The sequence below is a fragment of the Chanos chanos genome, chromosome 4 (assembly GCF_902362185.1).
Source record: "Chanos chanos chromosome 4, fChaCha1.1, whole genome shotgun sequence".
NCBI classification, from domain to species: Eukaryota; Metazoa; Chordata; class Actinopteri; order Gonorynchiformes; family Chanidae; genus Chanos; species Chanos chanos.
The window spans coordinates 44319007-44341791 of NC_044498.1; the positions used below are offsets into that span (position 1 = coordinate 44319007).

Genomic DNA, 22785 nt, shown 5'->3' on the forward strand with positions numbered 1-22785 from the left:
TTTGCTATGCTAGACCTATGTCGATGTAAGGAAAGTTCACAGTAGCTGATATTCTAACTGAGAAGCCAAGTTGATTGCAGGGATGTAATGACAGAAGTGACAGCAGATAGCAACAGTAGCAACAGTTTTGTGAGTTTTGTGATGGGATTAACCTACGTTGTGTTGTGCAGAGTTTTTTTCTGTTTTTGGATTGTAAATGACTTGAAGTGATATATTAGCAGCAGATTCATTCAGAATCACGCTGTTTGGTTACTTGATGACAAATGTTTTCTTTCTTCCTTTTTTTTCACATTTTGTACAAATTCTGTCGCAAAACACCACTGCGCTCCCCATTTGAGAACCGTTGATCGAAGGGACACACAGTTGACTCAGCAAATGGACTAACTACAGCATGCTTTGTGATGTGAGTGACTCACCTTCCTACATAAAGTCTCTGGTTCCTCCAGTCCATGACTTTAGAGGGAACAGTGTCTAAATAGTACTAAAAGTGTATGACAGAAAGGATGAAGGCATATGAGCCATTATACACTCACTAATGTTTCACTCACTAATGTTTCACTCTCTGTATTGATTTACTTTCAATGATTCTTTATCCAAACATAAAAGTGCAAATATCCATTTTTCCCAATGTTAAAAATGGAAACAAAACAATGCCAGAAAACTTAACCAGTTTGTCTTCTATTAAAAATAGCATATTTAACTGAGGACCAGAACAAACGGTTGTCGGAAAGATCACTTTGATGTGTGTCCACTGGTTTTACACTGACCTATCTAAATAGCTGAACAACAAATAAACTAACACAGAGTTTATAGGGCATATTAACCTGTGCCTAGGCATTTTAGAGAAAGGAACTCCGCAAAGGGGAAAAACCAGTTTTATTGATCTACGTAACACAACGAAAACTCACCACTATTGACAAGACGTTCTGTATGAGTAAACAGCCATGTGACTTATAGGGGGTGTGGCCTACATTAAAATTTATTAAGAATGAATCATAACTGTCTGACTGAAAGTTGGTTTAACTGTGATTTAGTAAAGACACCCATGGAAAAATACATACTTTCTTATATTACAAAGCCCCAAAAAAACCCAGCCATGCACAATACCAATGCTGGAATGAACATATACACCACTGACGCTGGGTAAGTTACAGCAAATAGGAGACCAAATCCAAAAAACAGTAGTTTGTCACCTATTAGGAATAAGCACTGATTGATCAATCTCAATAAATCTTTAAGTACACTTGATGAGTGACAAAATACCTTGTACACGTCTCCATACGTGCCGCTCCCAACCCGCTGAATAAGTTCAAAGTCATGCTGTGGGTTTCTCCTTTGAATTTCACCACTGGGCCGGGAAAAGGAATCCATTGTAACGTGCTAGCTCTTATTTTTCACATTTACCACAAATACTAGTCTGTGAAAGGGCAGAGTCTTAAGACCAGGCACTAGTATCTGAGTGGATTTTGGCTGTCTGGTTACTGCAAAAGGTCTTCAACTTCCAAATATGGCTTTTGATCCATTTCCTGCTGCAGAAAAAAAGTGAATGTCAGTGAACACAATCTTCTCTCGTTTGGATAAACAAACCATGTAGCCCAAAAGCTACCATATCTAGCAACCAAGTGGCTGCAACGTCTGTTGGCTTTGACATAACACATACATGTAAACACTGTCTCAGTCATTTCTGTTTATTGATCAATTATGATTTGTTGGCTGAAAAATTTAAAAAAAATCACCAGGATTCACGAACAATCAGCAAGTGATAAAGCTTACAAAAGTTCACTGTCTGACAGGTTTGGGAGGATTGCTTACCTACATTTCATTGTTTCACTGAGTCTGATAAAGTTTTACATTCCATAACATCGCTTGTTAGCAAAAAATACCTGATCTTACAACTCGAACTGCTATCCTACTAAAACCATGAGGTTGGTTTGCAAGTAAAGTAAAAGGTTGACGAAGATGGGTCACTAAACAACAGAAGGCATTCGGACAAGTGAACTGTCAGTCTATAAATCTCCAATTACTTTTGTTAATGTTAAGTATGTTAAATCTTATCTACCGACATGCATCAGTCTTTGTTTTGTTTTGTTTGCAACGACAAGCGTATAATCTGAACAGCTAACATTACCAGTATAGGTTAGGTAACCATGGTTAACGCTAACGCCGGAGTTAACCACGAATACACGTACCGTGGCTAATGTCAGCTAACCTCATTAGCCATCCTACCGTTAATATTATAAGCCGTTTGTGACCGACAACACATCCTTGCTTTTTTTTTACAACACGTGTCATTTTAAAAATACATTGTCAGCACCGTGTAAAATGTCTAGTTTCACGTGATCTATTTAGCTGATGTTAATAAAAAGGATAATTTACTGCAACACTTATAGTGAGCCATCTAATTTGTGGTTTCGTAGCCCCTAATGTAACAATATCCTACCCAGCGATTCTACTTGCTACTCTATCTAATTAAATAGCAATGCTAACGTGCGGCAACAGCACAGCAACTAAGGTTAACCCATCAGAGAAACGACAAAACTATCTAGCTGCATGGCAAACCTAGAATTTTTACAAATAATATAAATTTGTTGAAAAATTACCTTATAAAATAAATGAATCCGCTCGAACCTGCTATCAAACTGGACTTCCTTTTCAAAAACTCATATTAATTTTGCGTCAAATTCCGAAACTTTGCAAGTCTTCCGTGGACTTTCTTTGGTACGGTCGAAACTTCTTTCACGTCCCAACTACGAGTCAAATGCTACGCTATGCTAGTCACTTCGCTACTGTTCACTCTCCGCCTAGATGCGACGTTGACATTCATGTCACTTCCTCTTGACAGTTTCTGCAAAGATAACTTTGCAGTTTATTGTGATAAAACGTCACTTTGAAAAGGAAAAAAACAGTCACATTTAAACGACCAATTATATAACCTACCTTTTACTGTGTGTATAAACAGTTATGCGACGACTGTCTGGTCAAACGGCTTAACTTGTATCTACCGCGATATCGTAAGGGTTAGTCCTCAGATTTAACTAGGTAGTGCTATAACCTGTTTGGATAATATCGACGATGAGTCTTGCCCAGCCACAGTTATACATAAAAAAATCTGAATGACGAGGGTTTCTGCGTCAAACCCAGTACAAAGTAGTACAAAGACTAAGCAGTCTGACTGTAGGCACAATTGACTGTGTGCTCGCTGTTACAGTATACAACTAGTGCCATCTACTGAGCATTACACAGCAGCATTTTCTTGGGCCATATTTTGAGCATTTTAGGTATGGGTATTAATATGGATTTTGGTTAAATGTCCGATAAAACCATCCGTATTTAAACCCATTCGATTGCGATTCTCATAATTACAACCAAACTTATTTGTTGTGTAAATGTGGCACTATAATGTGCATATTGCTTTGATGATGTTGCTTGTAGCTAATTGTCTTGGCTATTACAGCCTATGTTTGACATTTTCATAAATACACAGATTACCTCATGAGCTATTTAAGACTGGACCGACCTTTAGGAGGAAACTCAAGATTTTTTTTTTTTGCAGCCATTACCACCAATAATACTTTTTATTATTCATTTATTATTCATTTATATATTCATTACTGTGATCCGCATACTGCCGAACAACAAGTCCATACATTCTCGACAGAATGACATTTCTCTATTGTCATTGTTACAGAAAACAGTGACAGGGAGGTCAGGGTTTCCGGTGATAACAGCCAAAGTTGCTGTCTTACTTCATTATCGGACAATTAAGTTGATGAACGTGTTGTCATTCACTTAACCTACATGTCATGTCCTTTTTGAACGGATTTCACCATATGGAAGCCACTTGTCATGAACAAATTTAATACCATATAAAGTTATTTATTAAAAATATATGGTAAAAAAAGAAATAAAATGTGCCATTCAAAGACAATCCACAATATTTTTCAACAGTAACCCCTAGAGGTCTATTTTTGTACTGCACTTTCATCTCACATGAAAATGAGGCTTTCGTCCTCCGCTGGATCTGAGCATCCTCGGTGGGGAGAGTTCCTGGCTTCATGATTGTTGATTAGGAACCAACACCACTAAAGCCTCACAGGTTAACAGTGGGTTGAAGCAAACATCCAACGGCATTATGGCCCGAAATCGCAAAGACAGAGACAGCTGGGGTGAGTGACCGTTTCATAGAATGCTTTGAGATAATGAAGGGTGTAGTACAGGCTATTTGTTTGTTTTTGAGGTTCTGGGAAATACTGTTGACAGGATCGTATGTCTTGTCGTGACGAAGCAGCCATGCATGGATGAAAGTAGCGTGAACGATATTCTGGTGTTTGTTTTAGAATCACCCCCGCAACATTCCTTTCGTACCTTCATCCACCGCAGCATTGGGCTGGACCACAGCCCTGCTGAGACAATAATAAAGGCTGTGTATTCCAGACACAGGCCAGTGTGTGATGGCTTTCATAAACTGCCTTAGATTGTGATATTAGACTACTTCAGTGGGCGTAATGACAGTTCACTTTAGGTGAGCATTTTGAATGGAAAATCATTTAGAGGTAAATGATTCTTTCTGACATATGAAATTAGATGTGCTGTACGTCGAAATTCTGTCGAGGCGAGGTAACGTAGGGTAGTAAATGAGATTAACGATCTGCACCAAATACACGTCTTCTTACATGCCCGTGAAAGACCGTGCATATTCATCCGTTATTTGTTCACATAACACTAGCACAGCGGTACGCTGTCACATGATGTGTATCTAAATATATTGTCATTCCAGTGGTTTCATAATGCTTCGCACAAATTGTTACACAGAAGGCACTGTTACACCAAATAGCCTAAAAGATATGCATTGTATCAGAAAAAGAATTGGTGTTTGAGGTGGGGAGACTGAAGTTTATTTATTGCTTGTTAATCTAAGAATCAGGCATTGACCTAGTTAAAGCAGAGCTGGGTTGTTGTATCAGACTACAGTAAATGAGATGTCAAAGGATGCTCTCACTGTTGTCTGTGTTTGTTTCAGTGTTTGTGTGTATATTTCCTGTGTTCTTCATAGAAAGCAGAAAAGAGAGCACAATCAATTGCTGTGCCTATTAGTTTAGGCTTGGCCAGGAAATGGATATATGTGTATGTGCATGCATGTGTGTGTGTGTGTGTGAGAGAGAGAGAGAGAGAGAGAGAGAGAGAGAATTTCTTTTCTTCCTTTTATAGGGCTAGGTTGAGGTTTGTGTGAGGATAGGAAAGAGAGAGTGAGACAGGACGACTTAAACATAAATAATTTACATTGTTCCCCATTCTGCATGAATTTTAATGCTCCTGGATCTTTGTACTCTTATTAGTCTTGATGGGGTACTAATCACTTTAGGCTAAACTCATGAAAATGTTGGAACTGGCCCTCTATGAACTAAGGCTAAAAGTGACACCTTAAGGATTTCATACACTTCTACACTGGTCATAGCTGAGTTGACTCTATGAATAGTTAGGCCTGTCTTTTCACCCTTGTTCTTATTTGGTTTATTCTCATTGTGAATTGTCTGCTGTTCCATATAGTCCATGTTCTTAAATATCAGTTGTGACTCCTCTGCTCCCAGATGCTTGTTTTCTGGGAGGATGAACCAATGTCACAAGTAAAAAGAAAAGTAACTGATTATGAAATGTAAAAACAGCACCGTAACTTAATTTTTTCATCTTTTGCTTTCGCTTTCTCTGTCTTGCATATGTACTGTAGCCTTTTGTGGGCCTGCCCAGGCTAAGAGAGAGAAAGAGAGCATGTAAACTGAGTCATTGCCTGGAAAATGCATCCTAATGCTCTCCCAACACACTCTCAACACTCCCTCAAACACTCTCCTAACACTCCCATGTGGCTCTCACTCATGTGTGACAGGAGCAGCTGATTTTCATGACTCATTATCAGGCCCGACATGCTACATTAGCAGTGTGCTAATGTTTGCTGATCAATAACTGGTCCATAAAGTCATACTATTGTCTAACCATGCTTAACAAGCCAGTCATGCTGACATGAAGACATTAATCTGTCATTTTTGACTCACACCTAACTTCTGCTGTTTGTTTTTCATAAGTGCATGAAATCTCTCACACTAGTGAGTATAGTTAATGTGGTGTTTTTTCTGAATGAATAACATATATTTATCTATATCTATATCTATATCTATATCTATATCTACATCTCTATCTATATCTCTACCTATATCTATATCTGTACATATATATTTTTTAAAAGTAGAGGCCATTAACTTTGTATGAGATAAACACATACAACAAGAACTTATGCATGGTTTTGTACGGTTCCTCTGATCTTCAGTGTCACACTCACACACTGGTTTATTTCGTTTGGCACTAACCTGTTATGAGTAGATGCATACTTACATAGCAGTTTCAATAATACACTCAAGCTGTCACTTTTGTGAACGTATTTAAAAATGTCATTTGAAATAATTAACATTTCAACTGGAACCAACCTTTTAATCATCCAAACTATTTCCTAAATCTTGCATTGATTTGAGAAATTAACTTTAAATAAATTTTGAGTAAGAGAAAATCTGTAAGATTCATTCTGAGGGAGAAACACTTACATTTTCTTCATGTGAACACAAACATTATTTATTGTTTCAGCTTCATTTTCACATTCTCCCTCATCCTCCTGTTAAATGAATGGATATTAAATGGATGGATAAGAATGATAGTGAGAGTAAAGCAATACTCTGTCTAGCCTGCCTTCCTTAGTCCTGTGTATGTCCCTTAACCTCTCAAAATGCTTTCCCAGGGTCCTTTGCAGATAAGAATGTTTATGACTGGAGTTCCGAGGAGGAGGAGCCTGATGGAAGGGCGCGACCTATTCAGGTGCTGGTTGTCAAAGATGACCACTCCTTTGAGCTTGATGAAGTAGCATTGAGCCGCATCCTGTTGGCAGAGGAGGTGAGGGATCGGGAGGTGGTGGCCATCTCCGTCGCTGGAGCTTTCCGGAAGGGCAAGTCCTTCCTCATGGATTTCATGCTTCGTTTCATGTACAACCAGGTGAGAATCGATCAGTCACTGATTACTATGTTAGGGCTTGAGTCCACAGCCTTAAAGCCTCTTCAAGAGTCTTCATAACTAGTTTTTGGATACTGTTTTTGCCCTTGTCTCAAGATTTACTACTATGAACGTGGTAGAAACAAACTTTGCTTGTCAGAGAGAAAAATTTGTATGAATAACCCTGTACAGGCTTCTGATAGCTGGCTTGGAGACCCAGATGAACCTCTCACTGGCTTCTCCTGGAGAGGAGGGTCTGAACGTGAGACTACTGGAATTCAAATCTGGAGTGAAGTTTTCCTGGTGGACAAACCAGATGGACGGAAGGTAAAACTTGGCCAGTGAAAGCTGTACGGTATGAGGGGGGGAAAAAAGACAATCTGTAACTTCATAATTCAACACGTGTCTCCCATCCTGTCCACAAGGTGGCAGTGTTGCTCATGGACACACAAGGGACATTTGACAGCCAATCGACCCTAAGGGATTCAGCAACTGTGTTTGCTCTGAGCACCATGATAAGTTCCATGCAGGTAAAGCTGCATCCTCTACAACAACACCAGTACATTCTTTCCACAGCACATTAGAAGGTATGAAGTGAAGAATACACCAGGTTATGTTTCTAAATAAATCCTGACTTCTTTTGTACATCTTTCTTTCAGGTGTATAACATATCACAGAATGTTCAGGAAGATGACCTTCAGCACCTGCAGGTATTCGTCGTTATTCTGCTTTCATGTACAGAGAGTCATACAGGAAGTTTAGAATATGCACTCAAACATATTACAGCATTCTGGCTGATGGCCCCTCCATTTGCACCCGCTTTCTAGAAAAGTGAATGGATTGCATAAACATTTATATTTCTCCATGTGTCTTTGCTTTTCTTAGCTCTTCACAGAGTATGGAAGGCTAGCCATGGAAGAGACTTTCCTGAAACCTTTCCAGGTTCTTATTCAGTTTACAGTTCTCTCATTTCATGTATCAGCTTTATTACTTCAAAACTTTCTCCCATAATCTGTGAATAGTCAGGGAATGCTGATATTTCCAGTTTCTAAAGTCATGATTTGACCCCTCCTCATCCTTTGCAGTCCATGATATTTCTGGTTCGAGACTGGAGTTTTCCATATGAATTCCCTTATGGCCAGGACGGAGGGATGAAGTTCCTTGAGAAACGATTAAAGGTGAATACCCTCTTAGATTCTATCTGATGACGTTACACGTGGAAAGTGTGGCCACAATCTGGATTTTCTAATGGCATTTTGTGATGGTGCAGCGTGTGTTACTCTGGCTTATTGTGTGTAGATCTCAGAGAACCAACACGAGGAGCTGCAGAATGTGAGGAAACACATCCACTCCTGCTTCACCAACATCTCATGCTTCCTCATGCCACATCCGGGCCTCAAGGTGGCCACCAACCCCCATTTTGATGGCAGACTCAAAGGTTCAAATACAGATACACACACACACACACACACACACACCAAGACAAAACAGGTTACCTGGTAATCTCACCCAAAACAATGTATGAAAAAATATCCTGACTAGAAGGATATATTTTTCTTTTTCCAGAGATTGACAAGGAGTTCCTTGATAATCTGAACGTTCTGGTTACGTGGCTGCTCAGTCCAAAAAACCTGGATGTGAAAGAAATTAACGGTAGCAACATCACCTGCAGAGGTCTGCTTGAGTATTTCAAGGTTAGAATCTTACCTGGTTGAGAAGAGTTTGTATGTAAAATTGTCTTATACATGAGATTTTTAGTTTGAAGGTCCTACTATTGTTAAAAGACTAATGGCAAAATTCTTGGAATTTACAATGTACGTTTTCAATCTTAGTTTGCAAGAGAGAGAGAGAGTATTGCTTCTGAATGGAAAATTTCAACATACAAAATCATGCACTGTCTTAAAGGATATTTCTCAGCTGACAACAACTCAAATCCAACTCAGAAAAACGTATATGGTTATTTCCAGGCATACATAAAGATATACCAGGGGGAGGAACTGCCACATCCAAAGTCTATGTTACAGGTACCATTGCATCCCTAATGTCTCTGTGCTGTATGTAATGCACCAATTAGTGACATCTCTTTGCTGTAGGATTTTGAGAGCGTCGTGTATGAGATTTGTGACCTTGCCCTTTTTTTTGTTTGTCTTAAGGCCACAGCTGAGGCCAATAACCTGGCAGCTGTAGCTGCAGCTAAAGACCTGTACAACAAGAAAATGGAAGCGGTGAGAGGGGAGGGGGCAAACTGTTGCTTAATGTGCTGTCTGTCATATGTCATTTTTCAGAGGTTTTCCACTGTGCACTGTGATCCTATGATATATTACAAAGCAAATAACTACAGGTTATTTCATATATACTATATATTTAATATGTATTCCTCTATTAGATATGTAGTTATGGCTTCGAAGCCTCATCATAACAGCGAAATGTGTCGAGATATCTTTAACCTCCTTATATGCCGGGCACAAATCTGACTAATAATCCCAAGAGCATTTTGTACCTCTTTTCAATCTGTTTTTTCTCTCTCTCTTTAGGTGAGCGGGGGTGACCGACCCTTCCTAGCGCCCAGCGAGCTGCAGGCGCGGCACGGCGAGATCCGTGAGGAGGCGCTGGCCGTATTCCGCAACACGAAGAAGATGGGCGGCGAGGAGTTCAGCCGACGTTACCTGCAGCAGTTAGAGGCGGAGGTGGACGAGCTTTTCGTCCAGTACATCAAGCACAACGACTCCAAGAACATCTTCCACGCCGCGCGCACGCCTGCCACACTCTTCGTGGTCATCTTCGTCATGTACGTGGCCGCGGGCATCACAGGTTTCGTGGGCGTGGACGTGATCGCCAGCGTGTGTAATATGATACTGGGCCTGGCACTCATCACGCTCTGTACGTGGGCATACATCCGCTACTCGGGCGAGTACCGTGAGCTGGGCGTGGTCATTGACCAGGTAGCCGGAGCTTTGTGGGACCAGGTGAGGTTTGATTGGACTCGCGTAAATACGCAAATAAGCAGTGTCTGCACGCAAACATGCACTAAAAAGAGAGAGAGAAATCTCTGCTTCGTTACAGTCCAGCACTGTGCATCAATGTTGTTGATGAATCTTTTTGTTTTTTTAAGATTTTTAGAATTATGGTTAAACATCCCTTGTTTTCTCTGTCTCTCTCTCTCTCTCTCTCTCTCTGCTTTGCTGTAGGGAAGCACAAATGAGGTAAGTTTACAATAGGATGGTATTTTGGCTGTCATCATTATCAGGGCATGTCTAATGTGAGTCAGAGTTTTCTTAGGACGGGGACTGCCATTTAAGCCTGTGACGTTTTATAGTCCTGAAATATTTTGTTGTGGTTAAGTTGTGCTCCATGCTGTATCAGCACAACACTGTGCCGGCAGAATGTTAAATCATGAGGTTTGAAGAGAGCGACACACACAAGTTTAAATCAGAATCTTTGTCTCACTTCTCAACAAATGCATCACTCACATATTTTACAGAAGGTTGGGCCATGGTCCCAGAAGGCTAAGTAGCCAATGACTGTGTTTGAATTTTCTCAGGCTCTCTACAAGCTCTACAATGTTGCTGCCAATCACAGGCAACTCTACAGCCACGCCTTTCCCGGGGCCCATGCTGACACACCCAATGAACAAGAGAGGAAGAGGAACTGACCTCACATACACACACTCACCCTTATATATACACACACACACAGGCAACGGCACGGCAAGGGTTTAGGGATCACTTTAGGACACGTGACGGACATAGAAAGACAAGAGGAATAGATGAAAAGGCGTGGGGAAACAGAAAGAGGGATGGTGAAAGATAGAGGGGGTTAAAAAAAAAAAGGAGAAGAGTAGGGATACTGAACCCAGGAGCACTTCTGGCTTTGGGCTGCTTCTGTCTACGATGCATTCTCTTCTGTAAAGCTAAAACAGCAGCAAATGTGACTTACCCTGACACCATGGCCACAGTTCTCTCTCTCTCTCTCTCTCCGAACGGGAGTCAGGCTTCGGTGGAAATCATGCTTCATCATCATATCTGTTTACATAGACTTCACACCGTTCTGTTTCTAACATCTGTATATAGTATGCATTGAAGGGTAACAGGATCAGATTCCTTACCGAAGGCCGGGGTTAAGGACGGGCCAGGAAGTCTTAGGACGACACTGTAATGGTTGTTTAGGATGATTAACAGTAAATACGGGATAACCGTTGATTCATTTTTTTTTGTAATGGGTGTCTTGTTTATTGAGTTCACTGCTATTTATAAAGGGAAATAAACTATTATGTGTCGAAAAGATAATATCTCTGTAAAACTTAGATAACCCAAGGATACAGCTTTTCAAAAGCATGTTCGAAACTTTGGTGGTGTCCAGTATACGCTGGTGTTCTGTTTCTGGCTAGCTATGAGCCTAGATCCAATCTAATATGAGTGTAACACGGGGCTTGTGCTTGTCTCGTCTTAGTGCGTCGTATGTGCTGTCTCTCAGAGTACTCAGTTACATTATTAAGGCGAAACAATAGCCATGTGGTTGATGGGCCCTAAAATGAGGATGTTCTCTTAAGTTCTAATTAAGAAAGGTCCACACACATTCTGCATACTGGCAAGATTCAGTTAAGCAGAGACCAAAAGTTTTTTTTGTGCGTGTGTGTGTGTGTGTGCGCACGTTCGCTGCGTTCATAGACGCAGCGCCGCTCACATTCAGACTAGACCGCCTGTCTCTGAACTCACACCTGCAAAGACAACTCACAAAACTACACAGCGTTCTTTACAGAGTCTGGCAGGAGGGCGATAGATGTAGGACTTTAGAGATCGACTGTTGACCATATTACACTGTCTCATGTCATACAAAAAAAACACAAGTCAATACGCTGTTCAACCCTTTGTCCACATAAATTTATACTGATGGCAGGTTCACAAGAACCTTCCGGAACTCTTCAGCTTCTACTGGAGAACACCACTCAGATCTGTTCATCGAATCACAAAATAAAACCTACTTTCTTTACCTCTCTGGTTGACTCCACTGTAGCTGTCAGCAGTAGTGCATAGTAACTGAGGGCCCTGTCTACAAAGCCTGTACACCCTTGGCTTGCATCATTGAGAATGCTTGTTCTGTTTGTTCTGTTGGCTTGGTGGATTTGTCTATTTGTAGGTTGTATTTTGTTGAACGTCCTATGAACGTCAAGAATGTTAATGGAGAGTTTTTGCATCACAAGGTGTGTAATACAATGCACTGTGTTTTTATTTTTCTCTTAATGCAGTTTTTTGTTTTGCATTTTCCTTAAAATAACGACGATCAGTGTTCTTGTCTAACTTACCCAAGCAGGTAATGATGATGTTTGCATTTCACCAAAGGCAAGAATGCAGCAGCAGTTTTACTTCTGTCTGGATTGTCTTCCATGGTCTGAAATTATACCATCATACCACTATACCCAGAATTGTCAATGTTTTTATTTATCAATGTTTTAATGCTGAATTTCAATATAAAGTTAAGAGATCCCAGGATACGTTAAAGACCGTGTGTCTGGCAAAGGCATTTAGTTCACAGGAGTCTGTAGCGTGCTGTGTCTAAATGTGCCTCACTATTTATATGTTAAAATAACTGATTGCTTTATCAGACAACAGTGTCAAATCACAGTGGGTAATTTCTGGCAAATGGTTTATGACTGATGTATGACTGACTAGAAACTCAGTCTGTTCCAAAGTTCTGAAGTCATTCTCTTTCAGTGGTAAATGAAATACTAAATATCCATTTAAAAGCTGATCTATCAAAACTGTTACACACAAGACATGAGAGATCATTTGCTTTTTATCAGTCTCTTCAGGGTAAGTTCATGACACAGACTAGAACCATCATATCAAGGTGTGGAGGGATTCCATGTGTAAAACTATATTCAGAAAAAAAAAATCTGCTCTCTTGATCTGCTTTATGTTCATGATGAAAAATATAACAAAGCAAATATAAAGTCAGTCAATACTTCACAATACACAGCAGAATCTTGATGTGAAAGTCAGGCCGCAAAGGGCATTAAACCATTACAACTCAACCCAGGCATGATAATGTCCAACAGATGCCATGTCAGAGCTAAGCAACTGCACCCAGAACAGCTTTAGATGGGCCGCACACAAACAGTTAGTTGAAATCTGATCGTTACCGTAGTGAAAGTTGTACTGTTTGGTAGGGCCAGCGTTAGGCTTGGCATGAGTGTCTCTGACCGCAGCAACTCGGTGGAGCTGAAACTTTAGCAGCGTTCTGTGATGTCAACGCGAGGTCATTCTGGCTCCAGACTAGGCTGGGGCCCACCGAACAGACGGACGTGCTAAGTTTATATAGACACATCTCAATACTCTGACATGAACTGACCTACAGTTCATACAGCCCATTCACATTCAGATGTTTTAGATGATGGGTTTTTCCAAAAAAAAAAAAAGCGAATCTGGCTCTCAAATAGCACAAATTAGGTGCATGTCAATCCAAAATCAGCTGGATTCCTTTAAGGTCTTAGTCAAAAATATCTCGGGGGGGGGGGGGGGGGGGGGGGGGGTGGGGGGGCGTATTTGTACCATTTGGAAATAACAACAGGACTAGGGCAAGTATTCCCCTGTATGTCACAGAGGGCCGTAATCAGAAAGACTGCCATTCCAGGCCCTGCTCCAAATGCCACCACTAAGCAGTGTACTCCTCCACACAGTTATTCAATCAGCATCAAAACCCTCAGGGAACAGACAGGAATAATTTATTGATGACTTCTTCTTTCAAAAATGTAATACGTATGAAAGTGCAGTTCTGGAGTATTGAATACAAAGGAGTGTGCACTGAGGAAATCATGGGTGTGTGATTTAAAGTCGTGTGATGACAGACAAGAGAGGAAAACCCTAATGGGGACAGTCTGAAGGAGGCTCTCCCCCTGCGCTGAATGATTAGTGAAATGAATGTAAAGGCAAACATTCTCTTGAAAGTTTGCTCACCTGTTTTGGGGATGAAGAGTTCATAGTGTCATTTTCACAGCAGAGGCTGGGCTGTCCAGTCAAAGCAATTGAAGCATACACACACACACAAACACACACACACACACACTCACAAAGGCACTGAAATCATAACTGAGCAGATGTTTTGTAGCTGTACCAAAAGACGATCAGATCAGTCCCAGAATGACATCACACTTACACACACACACACACTCTCTCTCTCTATTGCTGAGCAACAGATGTTCTATAGCTGACTGTGTATAGCTGCAGCTTCTCTCAGATCTTTTCACTGCACTAAGGCATTTTCATAAAAAAGACTGCACTCATTGCAAACCACTGCAGAGATCTTAGGAAAAGCTAAGGAATTCTGAGTCACATTAAAGATAATAGTGATTCTGTAGGAGACGTTTCCAGTAGCTTTATATATTTTCCATTATACAAGAAAAAAAAAAAAGTAAAAGGTATTTCATAATGCCTTGAGCCAGAAGGTGCTCAAACCACACTGCATCAAATATGACGCTTTTGCCAAAAAGGTCTTTAAAATAAAGACATATTCCATAACAAAAATGTCCACACTGCTGATGCAGGACAAAAGGTATAACAGATTGTCATATTTGGGCTATGTCCATACAAAAATGGCATACTCAGTTAAATCGTGTCAATATAGAGTTTGTTGTTTTTGTTTTGTTTTTTTTTATACGTTTGAGAAGGGCTATAAATGCAGAAAAAGCATACAACCAGAAGGATTATAAAAAAAAAAAACATGAAGAGAATTGAAGCTGCCTGTATCTGTCTGCATATAAAAGAAAAAGAATAGGCACACGCAGTCCAGATGTGACTCGTTTAAAGCTAAAGCACTCCCACCAGTCCAGCCTCATAATATGGCCTCTTCGTTTCAAGTGACAGTATGCAGAAAGTCGATCTTTCAAACCCAGAGTCCAAGAGTTTTTGTTTTTTTCTTTTTTTGGGGGGGGGGGGGGGGGCGCTCTACTGTAAGAGCAAGTCCAGCTTAGCATTGAGGTTGTAGGAGCCAACAGCTGCACACCAATCTCTTCATCTCTGTCCCTCTCTTTAACACAAGGAACACGTGAGCCCTGTTCTGCTGTTCTCTTGTGGGACAGTCCATAGGAGCTGTGTCGCATTCCCGATGGCTGGCTGTTGTATATTTGGATCAGGCTGCTAAGACACGAGTGGCGTTTTTTTGGTAAGCGGGTGGAGACATGTTATCAGGCGAAAGAAAAAGAACCCGCTTTAGATGGAGGTGTGGTTTACGCGTGCAGTTGGGATGTGGCGGGCTCATATGTTGGAGGGGAAGTTTTTGCTGGGCGGCTGCTGTGCATACCACTGCTGTCGTTGCTTGCGCGTTTCCACCTCGGTCAGCAGGGCCTGGCGGTAAGCCTCGTACGACTTGACGATACGCTCCAGCTCTTTCATGAAGAGCAGCTTCAGCATGCCCTGGTACGTGTCCAGATCCATCAGCTGAAACAGCTCCCACTTCAGAATGTGGTCATACCTGCGGAAGAAAAGGCCCTTTATCACTGATCTGAGGTCAGAAATTATTATGTTTTATTTAGAACTGTTAGTTTTAGCAGAGGGACTGAGAGAGGTGATTTTTAGATATAGATAAAAGTAGAGGAAACAAGGAGAGGACACATAAGACAGACTGCATTGGCCCTAATAGGATACCAGGGAGTGTGGTACTGACTTGAGCGGTGCCCGGGCGTACACCTGTAGCCAGTCAGGTATCTCTGCAGTGTGATATGGGTTGGCTGGCACCAGTACCGGCTGGTTTCTGTCCGAAGGGCGGGGCTGGTAGGTGACTGGTGGGGGTAGGGGTGGTGGTTGGTCATACCGGGGGACACTGATAATGACAGGGAGATATGACGTTATGATATGATGCATATTGGCGTACATCACTCAAAGAACTCCCAGTTCGGTAAAGCGATGTCTAATTCCAGTTCAAGCTGGCCTTGCTCCAGACAGGAGTTCTCTAGCACTAGTGGGAACATCTGTAATGCTGAGGGGAAGTCCTCAAATATTTATACATCGAAGTGTTTGAATAGAAAATTTTAACTTTTCTAAACCCAATGTGAATGCTCCCAAACAAATGATCAACTTTCTGCTTTAACCTGTAAAACATCCCTGATAGTTAAGAACACATAAAACACAAACTACGAGTGAGCAGTGTGGCCTAGTGAGGTTTTTTTTTTTTTCTTTCTTTACCTTGGAGCACATGGGTGTCTGTACTGGGCTCGTTTATTGATGTGGTCCACGTAGTAGACCCCAAACTCAGCCGACTCCACTTTCTCCCAGCCAGGGGGGAGTCCCTCGCGTTCCAGAGGATGGCTCCAGTGCGTGGTGTTAGTGTTGTGGTCAATGTAGTACTTCCTCCCGCGGATGGTCCAGTCCACAGTCCAGCCGGCAGGCAGGGGCAAGTCCTCTCCGCTCGGACTTGACAGGTTACCCAGGGACTTGGCTTGCATGCGGCCTATGCCTGCGCACACACAGTGAAAGACAGCATTATATTATGGGTTATACCTCAAAGAAGACATAAAAGGGTAATGTCCATTAGGCAGCCTGTTACCCTACTTTGAAAGGTACAGTTTGAAAGGCAGATGTATACGAATGAGGGTGAGAAAGAAAAAGTAAAACAGGGAGGAAAACAGAGAAAGCTGAGAGAACTTCAAATGTCTCATGGAGTGAGGAACACTGTTTTGGATTATTTTTGGATAGAGTGATTATCCCTGGAGAGAAACATGTGTCTCTGTTGGGGATGCTGCTGCCATTCCTCAGCTGGAATGTTCTCATCATTCTCGAACACACGCACACACATACACAGACTATTTCCAGATGCCTGCCAAGAGCACACTACACTTGAATGAAAACTTTTCATTCACACAGGACTACAGAGAATCATCATCATCATCGTCGTCATCATCATATTGTACCCGGCACAACACTGACGTCATTGACGTGATTAACCAAACCCAACCCCTCCAATGTGGAATCCAAGAAACCCTCAAGAAAAAAACAGTTTCTTTTCCTGAGATCTACATGTCTCTGTATGTGTTTAATCTGTACCTCAGGTTGGCAAAACACGTCTTTCAAAACTGTTACACATAGACAAAAACCTTCCCAAAATCAGCTGTGAGAAATCAACCATGGGGCGAGGACGAGGGCAAGAAAAGAACAACACACATATATACACGTCCATTCGGAGGCTGATAAATTCTACACGCCAGTGAGATTAACAGGAGAACTGGTGTTGTGGGCCAGTGTCTGCAGGCAGGACTGGAATGTATGAGTTCCACAGATACTCATTCTACTCCTCCTCCTCCTCTCCAAAGAAAGGAGGAACATTCTCTCTCCCTTTCTCCCATTATAACTGAAAGCAGAGAATCTCTCTCTCTCTCTCTCCCACTTCTTCCACTGAAAAGAAAGATATTGTCTTCTTCCATGCCAAATATCAAAAGGGTATACAAACCTAACAGTTTCAAGCATAAATAATTCCAGAATTCCTGTGATGGAAGTCCCCGAAAAAACTCCAAACCTTTCATTGTGTGCAAACTATTTCTTAACAGGGTGAAACTTTGCTGACCAGGGTCTATTCTTAGACAATCTTGAGAGGGTTAGAGGCACAATTGCCTCACTGTCATTCAGTCTCTTTCTCACTCTCTCTCACACACACACACACACACATAAACAAGGCATTTCAACCAACAAGGCATCTTTTTCTGGGTTAAAAAAGAAAGACATGTTTATATGTACAGACGCCAGCTCCTCAGACCAAACTGCTTGCAGTAAAGTCCTAACAAAATGAAGAAAAAAAAAAAAGACAGCAAGTGCCAAGGGCTGTTTTTTTTTCTTCCTCTCACACAATGCCAAACCTGTCTCTCTAACACTTTTGCCATTAGTGAAAAACAGAGGCTTCAGTATTTACTCTGGACCTGTTAAAACGCTGTGAGCTCACAAAGGCATAATTCCTAAGTGGTATTGTTTACTGGAAGAGACAATGATGTTGATTTGGGTACTTCCTGATTGCCATCTTCCAACATAGGTTTGTTTGATCACAGTTTATGGTACCTGTTCAGCTTGAAAAACATACAAACAAAGGATGAGATCTGGGGACAAACAAGTTCCTGGTTGGCTGCTGGACCACTGGGCCCTGTATCTGCTGTAAACAACACAGACACCAAGGCCGACACATATCATAAGGTGAGCAGAGAGAAAGAGATTACGAGATTGTGAAGTGCCGTGTTCCCTGTGGCTCATCACAAGGAATATTATTTTTAAAAAGCACAAAACCTACAAGAACAAACAATTACGTCACATAAACAAACACACATTCTTTCTGTGCACAGTTAAGACGACCATAACTTGGCACAGGTTGAATATATGTCTTGCTTCTATTTATGACAACATTAGACACCCATTCAGATACAGTGTTTACATTCAATACAGATCACCAGGGCCAGGAAAGCTACAAAGAAAAAGAAAAAAAAAAAAAGAGGCAAGTTTGGCATGTCAAGCTCTGCGCACATAAACAGTGGAAAGTGTGCGTGGCTGAAGAATGCGCCGTGTTTGGGGGGGGAGGACACTGTGCCATTTCAGACACTCTGAGCTGCTGCGGCTAGTCCTCTGTCAACTCACTCCAGTGGAGTAAATCACTCTCTCAGCACTCAAGAGAAACCAGCATTTTACACACTACAGAGGAACACAACGGACTCTGACTGCCGTGCCCCCTGCTCTCCGATTAAGTGACGAAACACAACGCTGAACTGCGTACGCGCGTGTTTGCGCAATATCAAACGCAATTTGAGTCGAGGCCTTCGCAGCGCCCGAAGAAAGAAAACTTTGCAAAACGCCGCGCGCAGATCTGCCACGACGGGAAAACCTAAACCGTTGAGTCAAAGCCACGCGTTAACATTTAAGGTTGGGAGATCAAGTTTTGAGTGAATGAATGAGTAAAGTGATTGTATGTTTTCATTCAGGGACGGGCGTGTGTAAATATATGCTAGACGGGGGTTAAAAATAGCTGGCGAGCTGATGAGTTTTGGCATGTCAGTTATTCACGCTGGGTGGGGACAGTGGAGCCCTCTATCCCACGACATAAACCCATCACGAACGGAGTACAATCTGTCCAAAACCCAAAAAATGGCTTACACAAGAATCCCGGATGTTTACCAGTTCCGTCATCTTCTCCGTTCCCTGAGCTGCATCATTAGGTGGCCTCTAGCTCAGGGAGAGCGAATGTGTTCTCGGGACACGAGCCTCACTGCTGTGACTCAGTAAGGTTCTCAGTAATTACACCGAAACCACACTATTGTTACTATGTTGGTTGCAAAATATTACTTGCTAGAAAATACATACTGTTTCGTAGCACTCGATACTTCAGAGCTCTAGTTGGTAAAACTGACAAACAGTAGCCTGTGTTGTGCCATGCACCATGGGACTACTGTGTGAAAAAGTGCATTGCTACCAAAACTTGCTGTATATTATCATATCTATTTCGTATGTGTATGTGTGTATACACACACACACACACACACACACACGTACCAAATGCAAAGTAGAATGATGCTGCCCTTCAATATGAAAGTAAGTTTCTTCCTCCCTCCAAAATAATTGAAGCAATTTCACTATCCGAAGTCAATCATCATTTTTGGCGGGAGCGATCTTTTGGTACATCAACTACAAAGAGCTTACAGTCTCTTTAGGACAATGTCCTTGCTCTGTTTCACACTCCACTCCTGAATCTCAGCTAGATCATTACCTGGACTGCTTCAAAACCAGATACCTGGCTACAACACTCACCTGCTGCAGGTCGGCTGCGAGGCTGAGGCGTCTGTGGTTGAGGTGGAAGCCTCTGAAAGCCTGGTTCACTGTGCTGCTGTTCATAGTATCGGTAGTCATCGTGGAAATGCTCAGGGACTCGGCGGGCTCTGCGCTGGTTGTCGTAGTATGGCTCCGGAGCTTGAGGAGGGTAATAGTAGCGTCCGGCATCTCCGTTCTCTGTTAGGGGAACCACGTCGGTGAGGAAGGACTGCGAAGAGCCGGAATACTCGTGTGGCAGCTCGCTTAGGCTGCGGGGTAAGTACGGCGGTGCCGACAGCCGGTGGCTCTCCCGGCGGGCCACCTCGTGGGCTGACCGGGGGACTTGGTTCCGGAGGAAGCTCTTGTTTCGAGCAGCCGCAACCACTGTAGGTTCCACACCGGGCCCCACCGATGAATATGCAGAGGAGGGTCCTGATTCAGGCAGGGACACCTCGGTTCGTCTGGGGATTGTAGGACCATGTCGGACGAAAGAGGGCATAAGATCTGAAAAGGGGGATAATGAAGCATGAAGTACAGCCAGTGAGCGTTTGAAATCCAGGGACTGTTTAAGACTAATCTACAAGTGGAGTTTCTCTGGACTCCTAAGGGCCCACCTTCTGAATCACACATTTCTTTAGATTCTGCACAATTCAGTTTGTTCCAATATTTCAGCCTTCTTTCTTGTGCTACTGGTTGACAATTAAAATAATGCGCTAAATAATGTTGATCTATGAAAAGTGTTGACAAACCCAGTCACCTGATAAGAAAGGTTAAATCCAGTCATTAACCATTCATCATTAATTCTGCGTTGTTAAGGCAGCCTTAGTCTTATAGAGGAACTTCATTTGATTAAAAAAAGGCTTAAATTAAGAAATTCTGAAACTCTGAGCACTTCTTTCTGTGTAACTAAGATGAACTAAGTTTAAAGGTGTCATTCAGTCTTAGCAAAAATATAAAACAGCTCAGTTAGCCAAAACTAATTTACTTCTGCCAAGAAAGCATACAAAACTATAACGCTGATGCTTTTATGTTTACTAAAAGGAACTGTAACAAGTAAAATCTAGAAGCTTTAAATTCATGTAAAGTTTGCCTGCTTGGACAAACTTCCAAGCTAACCCTCATAGCCACTTACTTCTCAGGAGCGGGGATGTCTCCTTCTTCACATATTTCCCATGTACTTCGGCTGGTTTCGACGCTTCGTTTTTACTTTTCTTTCTTGAGAGCATAACTCAGTTGTTGGAGACATCAATGCAGCAAAGGAATCTTATTGATTATTTCCAGAAAACTATCCCGACTTTTGCTTACGTCCTGAAATATACGGAGAACGCTCATTTTAACTTCCCAGAACCGACGCACCTACGACGCAGTTAACCTAGCTAGCCTAGCTAACTGGCTAATCCATAGTGATAGCTCACTGTTTAATCATAAACAAAACAAAGACAACTTGCTATGCAGTTCTCGGTTTTGACGATGTTCGTTTGCCTGTTAAAATGACGACGTTTCAACGCAGACGTTAGTTCTTCCGTGAATATGATCCAGTTTCTTTAGGAAAGTATACTTATTGCATTTTTGGCTTACACTAGAACCAGTGCCTCGCTCCCTTTCAACCAGCCCGTAGCACCCTGCCCATGTCATTACCAATCCCACTTCACAAACTTCCCAGCGCCGCACTTCATTCCATTCCGCAAAGGGTTGTGGGAGATCCAACGCACATATCCTGCCCTAGGGTACTATCCTCTTGCCCCCAGCTGAAGATACTAATATGAACAGAAGAGTAGTTATGTTTAGCGACTAAACAAAATATCGAAGTAACTGACAAATTTAAAAACCCAACTCGTTTCGCATGAACAGGAAAACTTTACTACATCCTATAACTGGAATTATTGGAAATATACTAACAATTTCTTTTATTCCACTGGTTTATTTTACTCGATAGCCTACTCCAACGTCCGTGTAACATATATTTCAAGCTAATAGTTTATTGCCTTGAAAGCCCAGTTTCATTCTGCCAACAGCGAGTTGTAACAAATGCAGATGTTACCCTGAAGGAACCAGTTTATATCCAGCACTCTCCACCTAAGATGGTACTGATGGGGAGGCGCTGACCGAGTTTACCATTGCGAGAGCAGTCAACCGTGCCACAGGTTCTTCGCCTCTCGAACTCGTATACCATGTAGTAGCCACATTCGAGATGCCTGCTCCCTGCAAAATGAACCTTCAGGATGAGGAGGGTTCTCATGGGGCCGTCTGTCAACACACTGTCTTCATCAATCATAAAGTAGTAAAGAGATCAAGCCTAATGTATCACAAAAAGGTTTAAATACAGTGCTGTTATCAAGATCTATTTGAACATGGAAGACCTAGTGCCTTTGTATACATGAACATCAATTCAAGTTTTTATTTGGATCTAGACATTCTTGAAATATGCTATAAAATAGTTTTAAATTGATACTGTACACATCTTGTAATAAAAACAGCACCCTCGTCGCGTATGCTAGGATTGATACTCCTGTCATTGACCTTGACTGAGGCACTGACAAAAGACTTGGAGTTGGTCCCCGGGCGCCTGCGGCTGCTCACTGCTCCTAGCTTCTAGTGTGTGAGTGTGTGCTCACTGGATTATAGGATGGGTTAAATGCAGAAGCTGCATTTCACTGCTCACTGCTCTAGTGTGTGTGTGACCTGTAAAAGTACTTCTTCATTTATTCATCCTCTTGAGCATACCACTAAATGTACATGGACTGAAATGCAAGATATACACTGGAATAACAACACAAAAAAATGGACCCATGCAACAAATTCCCTTCACTAAAACTATTTACTCTTCATCAGTCACAGTAAGCCACAAACTGGTAATTATTTTCATTTCAGAAACAGTACATGAACAGAACGGTCAGAATGGTCTGGTATCTGGAGTGTCATGCTTTTCTCAGATGATCTATATTGTAGTGTTTCCAACATGGACAATGGTGATAATACGGACATCTTT

At 41.8% G+C, this 22785-nt stretch overlaps 3 protein-coding genes across 7 annotated transcripts in view; 1 reads left to right on the plus strand and 2 right to left on the minus strand.

Annotated features, from left to right (window-relative positions):
* Positions 1–2763, minus strand: part of map4k5 (mitogen-activated protein kinase kinase kinase kinase 5) — a 38816-nt gene extending 36053 nt beyond the window's left edge. For all 4 annotated transcript variants that reach the window (XM_030770364.1, XM_030770363.1, XM_030770361.1 and 1 more), the window contains exons 1-2: positions 2601–2763; positions 1264–1526 (exon numbers count right to left, since the gene is read on the minus strand). In XM_030770364.1, the coding sequence (XP_030626224.1) occupies positions 1264–1371 (108 nt within the window). In that variant the 5' untranslated portion in view covers positions 1372–1526; positions 2601–2763. The remainder of the gene's footprint in view (positions 1–1263; positions 1527–2600) is intronic.
* A 1369-nt stretch (positions 2764–4132) lies between these two features.
* On the plus strand, positions 4133–10681 carry atl1 (atlastin GTPase 1). Of its 2 annotated transcripts, XM_030771537.1 has the most exons (14): positions 4133–4166; positions 6782–7032; positions 7222–7356; positions 7455–7559; positions 7689–7739; positions 7915–7971; positions 8115–8207; positions 8329–8467; positions 8596–8723; positions 8997–9053; positions 9183–9254; positions 9564–9995; positions 10218–10232; positions 10571–10681. In XM_030771537.1, the coding sequence occupies exons 1-14, from the start codon at positions 4133–4135 to the stop codon at positions 10679–10681; spliced, it is 1680 nt and encodes a 559-aa protein (XP_030627397.1). The 2 variants fall into 2 exon arrangements, with proteins under 2 accessions (XP_030627397.1, XP_030627398.1); XM_030771538.1 differs by lacking the exon at positions 10218–10232.
* Positions 10682–15007: 4326 nt separating this feature from the next.
* sav1 (salvador family WW domain containing protein 1) lies at positions 15008–21022 on the minus strand. Its single transcript, XM_030772495.1, has 5 exons — positions 20929–21022; positions 19797–20300; positions 16206–16476; positions 15688–15843; positions 15008–15495 (listed from the first exon to the last, which is right to left on the minus strand). The coding sequence occupies exons 1-5, from the start codon at positions 21020–21022 to the stop codon at positions 15279–15281; spliced, it is 1242 nt and encodes a 413-aa protein (XP_030628355.1). The 3' UTR covers positions 15008–15278.
* Positions 21023–22785: the final 1763 nt, after the last annotated feature.

Bases quoted from the DNA above. Each gene is read 5' to 3' on its own strand.
- atl1 (XM_030771537.1), top strand. From the start codon at position 4,133: ATGGCCCGAAATCGCAAAGACAGAGACAGCTGGG. The intron at 7,560-7,688 runs GTAAAGCTGCAT...TCTTTCTTTCAG, and splicing joins CCATGATAAGTTCCATGCAG to GTGTATAACATATCACAGAA. The intron at 9,054-9,182 runs GTACCATTGCAT...GTTTGTCTTAAG, and splicing joins ATCCAAAGTCTATGTTACAG to GCCACAGCTGAGGCCAATAA.
- sav1 (XM_030772495.1), bottom strand. From the start codon at position 21,022: ATGCTCTCAAGAAAGAAAAGTAAAAACGAAGCGTCGAAACCAGCCGAA. The intron at 15,844-16,205 runs GTAAAGAAAGAA...TGTCATTATCAG, and splicing joins AGACACCCATGTGCTCCAAG to TGTCCCCCGGTATGACCAAC. The intron at 15,496-15,687 runs GTCAGTACCACA...TTTCTTCCGCAG, and splicing joins TACGCCCGGGCACCGCTCAA to GTATGACCACATTCTGAAGT.